The following is an 8,183-nucleotide window of genomic DNA, read 5'->3' as shown; positions in this document are numbered from 1 at the left end:
AGCCAAACCTAAATTTGAAAACCTATCTCCAAAATGCATATATGCATCTAGTTTTCAAAGGTGATGATGACGAGGAGGATGAAGATATAAGTGAAAAATTGGAGACTGAGAGTGTGCTAGTCCCTACAAAATGCCAATCTCGAAGAAATACACCTATGCCTAGTAGAATTAGTGGTGCATCTTCACCATCATCTTTGACAAATGTTATTAAGGAACATCCAGAGCCTTAACAACATGAGACTTCAAATCTCACTATACATTTAGGCACATTGCAACTTAGTAGGCCAATGTAGCGACACTGTAGATTAAAGGAAGGAGAAAGAAAAGAGGCCAAGTTACAATCATTCAAATATGCCAACAAGAAATGGAAGCTTTGCATTTTGTGGTAAAGTTATATCTACTCAAGGATGAATGTATATTATTTTGAGTGTATGATACAAAGTAGATTTTTTGTTTGCATTTCTCATATTGGTTTGCATTGTACCATTGGAAAAAGAACATTTGTATACAATTTTTTTTTTTTTACTTCAATAATATCACTGAACTAATTTTATTAATTATTTACAAATTAATCAAGACTTACACTGCGTTAGGAGGAGTGTAAGGAGGTAAGGTAAAGTTAAATAAATAATGGTTTACTACTCTTACCTTATTTGGATGAGATATGGGAAGATAAAGATTGATAACAACTAATATTTAATATATAAAAATATTCCCAACACTCCAATTTAGTGAGTTGAGAAACTGAAAGTTTTGGGCTCTCAGAAACCTCACCTTCCCCATAAAATCTTCCTCCCAAATAAGTTATTATATCTCAACAAAAATATTATTATATCTTACAACATATTTATAAAAAAATTAGTGAGTGTATTATAATTAATTTAGAAAAGAAAGTAACAAATTCCTCATAAATGGTTTCTCAAATCATGTCAAAGTTTGATGCATTTAATATGAATCTCTTCAATAAAGTCGAACTCTGCTTAAAATAAGGAAGGAGAGCTTCTATCCTTACCAACTAAGTGTTAACAACTAAGCATAGTCTAGTGATGCAACTTAAAGTTGAACTCCCCTTCCCCTGCTGCTTTATAATAAATATTAATTTTTAAACAAGCTAATTTCTGTTTAATTCTAGGGGTGAGCATTATTTGGTTCAAATTGAATAAATTGAACTAAACCACCTTAATTTAATAATTTGATTCGGTTTTTAAGATAATTCAGTTTGGTTTTATATTATAAAAATTTCGATTATTTCGGTTCGGTTTGATTTTAAAGAAAAAAAAAATCGATTAAATCGAACCGTATAATTTTATTGATTTTTGAATTGATTTATTTTTATGGAAAATTTATGAATTATATGTAATTATATATATATATATATATATATATATATATATATATATATATATATATATATATTGTTTAATTTCATTGATTAATGGTTATTAGGTTCAAACCAAGGTCAAAATCAGATAAAATAACTTGAAAATCAAGTCTAAATTGAAAAATCAATAAAAAATAAAACTGATTGGTTTGAACTGAACAGAACCAAAATAGAGCGGTTCGATTTGATGTTTCATCCAGTTCGGTTCGATTTCTAAACTATATAATTTGATTTTTATGATTTGATTGTGTTCGGTTTGATTCGATTTCATTTGAACCGAATGCTCACCCCAATTTAATTCTTGAAATCAAAGGAACCGAGAAAAAGATTGTATCACACGGTTTCCAAAAGAGAGTGGGATAACATCATCAAAAGGAGTTGAGGTCGGTTCAGGTCTATAACGGGAAATTCCCATGCCATTTGTATGTCTTCACGCACAAGGCACTCTTCTTCGATTTCATTTATCATCGTTCGCTTCTTCAATCTAAATTTTCTATAGAGATTTTTTTTTCCCTGATTAGTTCACAGGTTCGTTTTTGGGTTTCTCTGTTTCTTTTGAATTTGTATGTTTTTCAAATTATAATTTGTATTTGATAGCTTTGTAAGTCTCTGGCTTTGCTTTATATGTATTCTGTTTGTCTTGATTATTTCTTTGTCAATGGGGATGATTTTTGTTTGTTTTAGCTGAGTTCACCTTATCATTCAACCGCAGCTCTTTTGGTCATGGTCTTCGACTATATGGTTATTGTTTTTAATGCGTAATTCATTGGCGTTTAATCTGTTAATTGCTTATTGAATTTCTGTTTCCCTATAAATCGTAGTTCATGGTGGAAGAACAATCATGCAATATGAATTTTTTATTCTATTTTTGTTTCGGTATTTATCTCTGGTTCTTTCTTGCAGCGAGGATGGATGCTGTTATTTCTAAGCAAGACCGGCACAGAGGTGATGGTGATCATAATGTGCAGAAGATGAGAAGAATCTCGAATGTTTCTTGGCTTGCATCGAAGAGACAAGTTCACAAAACCCTTAAGAATAGAGTTAATGGCAAGATATGGAAACGGGAAGAGGACGATGATGATGATGAGTGGTCACTCCCAACAAGAACAAAAAATTCATCCAAGAAAGTGAAACTGACTCCTGCTTTTGAATTCTCGAAAGGCAATGGAATTCCAAAGAAGCGGCTGAATAAGAGAAGTAGTTTTGTAGTTGTAGACTTGGAGGGTGATTCAGAAGATGAAGTTTTAGAGCAAGCGTGTATTATGAATATAAGAGCGCGCAAAAGAGCTAGAACTTCAGATAGTGAGGCAGTCAAAAGAAATCACATGTATACAAGGCTAGAAAATGGAGATTTTGCAAATGCTTCTTTAGGTACTTCATCTTCTTCTCCCTCGTCAGCTTCAGATATGAAGAGTAATGGCAGTAGCAGCAGGACACGTACAATGAGAAATTTGAAGGTTATTTACCTCTGGTCTTTTTTTTTTTTTATCTGCTATAGTGGAATTATACATGTTCCCTTGACATTGAAAGGAATAGTTTCTTTCTTTGTTTACTCTGGTAACTAAAGTTGTCAGTTTTTCTTGCTTCAAGCAGGCCAAAATAGAAGCACGCCCAAAGTGTCATCAGTGCATGAAAAACGAAAGAAAATTTGTTGTCCCTTGCAAGAAGTGTAAAAGCAAAATATATTGTGTCCAATGTATCAAACAATGGTAAATTTTTTGGCTACACTATTTGACATTGTTTTAGTATAACAAGCTTAGAAGCTTACTTGGCATATGCATTTTCTGCTGTGATGTATGTAGGTATCCACAGATGACAGAAGAAGAAATTGCAGAACAATGTCCTTATTGTCGTAGAAATTGCAACTGCAATGCGTGTTTGCACTCCAGTGGTTTGATTAAGGTTTGTTTTTATTCTGTCCCTCTTCTATCCTATTGATTGTGAGGACATTAATAAAGAAGCAAAAGCTCCATTAGGCTAGTTTTTTGAAATTTAGAGTTGGCTTTTTAAACTTGTAAGTTGACAAATAAGCATCTTATATTACATTGGCAGTTGGAGCACCATGTTACAGAACTGAAATTCTGAATGCAAGCATTTCTTCTAACTAGCTCATAATATTGATCACGTCCAGACATCAAAAAGGGACATCACCGACAGTGAAAAGATTCAGCATCTAAAATATTTGATAAAGTCTCTGCTTCCCTTTCTGGAACAAATCTGTGAAGAACAAACTCAAGAGATGCAAATTGAGGCTAGCATTCAAGGTACATCCTCGTTTTCTTTTTAGCTTCAGGTATGAGTTTTTATGTTTAAATTCATTTCCTGCGAATAAATTATTAATTGTTCTTGTAATCAGGTTCCTCCCCTGAGATAGCAGAGAACTTCTGTAATAATGATGAACGTGTCTATTGGTAAGAATCTCTTATTGTGCTGAAGGGTGGAAACTATGTGATTTTATTGTTTGAACTTAAAGCTTATTTATTGAATTTTTTTGGGTCTTGGTGCAGCAACCATTGTGCGACTTCTATTGTTGACCTCCACCGCAGCTGCCCAAAATGTGCTTATGAACTGTGTCTCAGTTGTTGTCACGAAATACGTGAAGGAAGCTTGTCAAGTCGTGCTGAAATGAAGTTTCAATACGTAGACCGAGGCTCTGATTACATGCATGGTGGAGATCCACTGCCGTTTGATTTTGAAAATGCTGAGGATCAAGGTGAACCAACGGTTGTGCTGTGGAATGCCAATGATGATGGAAGTATTTCTTGTGCCCCAAAAGAAATGGGTGGTTGTGGTGATTGTGTACTGGAGCTAAAGCGTATCCTTCCAATGGGATGCATTTCAGAGTTGAAGAAGAAGGCGCGAGATTTGGTAGGTTTTGACACGGAAAGGGCAGATTCGATGTGCAACAATTCTGAAGCAGGAAGAGAGATGCTGCGGACCGCAGCTTCTAGAGAAGGATCCAAGGACAATTACTTGTATTGCCCTGCTATGAATGACATTCAAGAGGTTGAAGAGCTTTTTCACTTTCAAAAGCATTGGGTTAAAGGTGAACCTGTTATAGTTCGCGATGCCCTTGAGGTAACAACTCATTTGAGCTGGGAACCACTGGTAATGTGGCGTGCATTGTGCGAAAATGTGGACCCAGAGACAAGAGCTAATATGTCTGAAGTGAAGGCCATTGATTGCCTGGCTTCTTGTGAGGTTTGGCGCCATTATCCTACCTGGAATTCTTTTTTCATCCCAAAAATATTGTATCATGCATGTGATCAAAAAGATATTCTATTTTCCTTTTATGAGTTACATTAATCTATCCTATGCTGATGTATCTTCTTTGTAGTTTTACTCACGAGTGCTGATTTTTAAAATATTCAGGTGGAAATTAGTACCTGTCAATTTTTCAAGGGCTATACAGAAGGAAGAAGATATGAAAACTTTTGGCCTGAGATGCTGAAGCTGAAGGATTGGCCCCCATCTGATAAGTTTGAAGACCTTCTGCCACGCCATTGTGATGAGTTTATCAGTGCATTGCCATTTCAAGAATATAGTGATCCCAAGGCTGGCATCCTTAACCTTGCTGTGAAATTTCCACCAGATTTGCTCAAACCAGACATGGGTCCGAAAACTTACATCGCATATGGTACAACAGAAGAGCTCGGCAGAGGGGACTCTGTAACCAAACTTCATTGTGATATGTCAGATGCGGTATGCCTAAAATATCCACCATGTTATTACTACGCCTTGCACCTTGTATTCTAGCATAAGTTGCTTAAGAGTCTCCTATTTTTTTCTACTCTTTCCACAAACTCTTTAAATTTGACTTAAACGTTTATGTCAAGAATGAGTTTCATATGGGCTCTTCCATTTTCAGCAAATGCTTATATAAGTAATGGGTTTTCAAATCTTCTACATTCTCTCCCCCACCAACACCAACACCACCGCCCCCGCCCCACCAACCCCCTTCGCCCAAAACACACACCCACCACACCCTCTCCCCCTCTCCCTTTCTTTCTAAAGACAAGAAAATAGCTGCCCCTTTTCCCCCCGTGGTTTACCAACTGTTGGTTAGGGAGCTCATACTGATCTTAAATTTGTCCAATAATGTAGGTGAATATTTTGACACATACTGCGGAGGTAGCTTTAAGTGAAGAACAACAGACTGCTATTCAACAGCTCAAAAGGAAACATTTGGCACAGGATGAGAAAGAACGTTTGGAGCAAGATAAGCTAGACCATCATTCCATTGAACAACTTAGTGACTGCAGCGGTAGCTGGAAAGAGATGGGTGTATCAAAGATTATTGAGACAGAGAAGCACCCCTCCCAAATCAGTGAACAACTTGAGCTTTCCCATGATCAGCCAAGAGGCGCTACACTCCCTGGTTTGCCCAGTGAAGGTGAAACAGATAATATGTGTGGTGCATTGTGGGACATTTTTAGAAGGGAGGATGTCTCCAAGTTAGAAGAATATTTAAGAAAGCACTCCATGGAATTTAGGCACACTTACTGCTCCCCAGTAAAACAGGTAATTTATACTGACTACTTATTTTTCAGACCAGTCGATTATGATTCACTAATTACTAACCTGTTATAAGCAGGTCGTCCATCCAATTCATGACCAGTGTTTCTACTTAACTTCGGAGCATAAAAAGAAGTTGAAGGAGGAATTTGGTTAGTATATTAAGAAAGCTGAATCTCTCTCTCTATTTCTCTCTTTCTAAAATTATTGTGACACTCGAATTGTTTTACACTTCTAGGTATTGAACCTTGGACATTTGAACAAAGAGTTGGAGAAGCCGTATTTATTCCTGCTGGTTGCCCACACCAAGTTAGGAATCTCAAGGTAAATATTGAGAATTGCATATTTTTCTTTTAAATCCTCCTCTAATGTTTCATGAAATAGTGCTTTCATATGTAGATGGAGATTATATTTAATATATTTATCCTCCATCTAAACAGTCATGTACAAAAGTTGCCGTAGATTTTGTCTCTCCTGAAAATGTCCAGGAGTGCCTTCGCTTAACCAAAGAGTTCAGACAACTTCCAAAGAACCACAGGGCTAGAGAAGACAAACTTGAGGTAACACCTTTCTGCTATCATTTATTTAGAATCAAGAGAACGCTGGTAATGCCATTTTTGAGCCTAAAGGTTGTTTTCCTACAATTTTTTGTGGTACAGATCAAGAAGATGATAATCTATGCAATTGCAGAAGCAATTAAAGATTTAGAAGAACTGATACAATGACAGCATTGAGTCCTACACAAAGTGGCAAACTGAAGAACAAAGAAGCCAAAGTTAATTGTTCCCTTTTTTTTTCCAATTTTTTAACATTGTTGTTACATTAATTAAAGTTTTTTTGAAGGATGTAAATCATCAATTTAATGTTTAACACAGACGATTTTTTTCCCTTTCTTATTTAGTTTGGCATATAAATGATACATTGAGAATTATTATATGAGCTTTTGCTTTGTTTAAAGAGAGTTTCTGAATGGGATAATTTAGAAAATTTCATTCTAATATTCCAACGGCATTATTATCTTACTGCTTTTATTGTAATCAATATGATTATGAATTTATTATTTGGATTTGCACTTAGTTTTACTGAATTTTGTTATATATGTTTTTCGGCGTTTACAAAGATAATTACAAACTATACATGATCAAGAATTTCAATGTACCACATTAATGAAGATTTTATTTTCAAAACTTATAAATAGTTTTAAAACCTTCACTTTCTTTCAAATAATAAAAATTATAATATATAAAAATTTTATTTTAAAGAAACTTTATTTTAATAACTTAATTTTATTTTATCTCTTAAGAATAATAATAAGTGTGGATATACTATTGACATTATAAAATGAAAAAAGAAGTAAAATAAAGCAAAGTCAAAAATCAATTAGGATATCCTAATCGATTACCTTGGTCTTAACAAGTGTTGTTAAATTCGGTTCAGAGGTTGATCCAGTGAAAAGACTGGGTGAATAGATTACTGGTTCAATCAGTGAGTTAATAATTCAATCAATAGGTCATTAAAAAATAATTAAATATATATAAATTAATTAAATATAACATCTAAAATAAATAAAATTAATTAAATTTTTTATTATTTAAAATAAAACTTTAACATTTATTAAGTTATATTTAATAAATTTTAATTGTAGTTTTAAATTTTATATAAAAGTATTAAGTAATATAATGGGTAACTTTCTTTTTAAAATTTATGAAATATATATGTTAAAAAATAAATATCTTAAAATAAAAAAAACAACTATCAAGTTAGGTCGATTGATTTTCATTTTAAAGATTTTTTTATGAGATTTGGAGTTTAATTCTCTATGCTAACACTAAAAAAACAATTTTATTGAATAATTTAGCTAGCTAGGTCAATTGGATAACATGGGTTCAACCACCTAATCAACCGAGTTACACCAGGTTGCTTTCTTGTTTGGTTCAACCATGAATATATATTTCATTCAAATCATAATAATGCTCACATCACCTCCTATACATGTTTTAATAAGACAATAAGAGAATCATCATTATACGATATTAATTGAATCAAGTAAGGTTTATTTACTTCAATGACCTAAAATATAGACTGTTGCAACATTATTAAATTTAATGAAAGGTTGAATAGAAGGCCATATCACAACTCAAAATCAGGTAGACAACTTTACCAAAATCAAAGTTAGTGTAAAAAAAATTTGCAGAAAAGCAATATTAAACAGAATAATGCCGCAATTTATTCCAAAAATTAATTAAAAAGTCAGGATTAAGGCATTGCAAGGCATTGTTAAATATGA

The 8,183-nt window shown here is 33.5% G+C and overlaps 1 protein-coding gene across 1 annotated transcript; it reads left to right on the top strand.

The window, feature by feature from the left end:
- Positions 1 to 1,820: 1,820 nt before the first annotated feature.
- LOC131180755 (lysine-specific demethylase JMJ26-like) lies at positions 1,821 to 6,792 on the top strand. The gene is made up of 13 exons (XM_058148352.1): positions 1,821 to 1,909; positions 2,285 to 2,838; positions 2,975 to 3,090; positions 3,184 to 3,283; positions 3,513 to 3,645; positions 3,738 to 3,792; positions 3,889 to 4,582; positions 4,754 to 5,083; positions 5,486 to 5,902; positions 5,976 to 6,048; positions 6,135 to 6,220; positions 6,337 to 6,456; positions 6,556 to 6,792. The coding sequence occupies exons 2-13, from the start codon at positions 2,290 to 2,292 to the stop codon at positions 6,619 to 6,621; spliced, it is 2,739 nt and encodes a 912-aa protein (XP_058004335.1). The 5' UTR covers positions 1,821 to 1,909; positions 2,285 to 2,289; the 3' UTR covers positions 6,622 to 6,792.
- The last annotated feature ends 1,391 nt before the right edge of the window (positions 6,793 to 8,183 follow it).

The sequence above is a fragment of the Hevea brasiliensis genome, chromosome 6 (assembly GCF_030052815.1).
Source record: "Hevea brasiliensis isolate MT/VB/25A 57/8 chromosome 6, ASM3005281v1, whole genome shotgun sequence".
Lineage (NCBI taxonomy): Eukaryota > Viridiplantae > Streptophyta > Magnoliopsida > Malpighiales > Euphorbiaceae > Hevea > Hevea brasiliensis.
Note: the sequence above shows the minus strand (reverse complement) of the source record. Positions and strands in the feature narration are given on the sequence as shown.

What these genes read in the sequence shown, in the direction of transcription:
- LOC131180755 (XM_058148352.1), top strand. Translation starts at nt 2,290, where the DNA reads ATGGATGCTGTTATTTCTAAGCAAGACCGGCACAGAGGTGATGGTGAT. An exon ending in GTCCAATGTATCAAACAATG is followed by an intron (nt 3,091 to 3,183) that starts GTAAATTTTTTG and finishes TGATGTATGTAG; the next exon opens with GTATCCACAGATGACAGAAG. An exon ending in ACTGCTCCCCAGTAAAACAG is followed by an intron (nt 5,903 to 5,975) that starts GTAATTTATACT and finishes TGTTATAAGCAG; the next exon opens with GTCGTCCATCCAATTCATGA.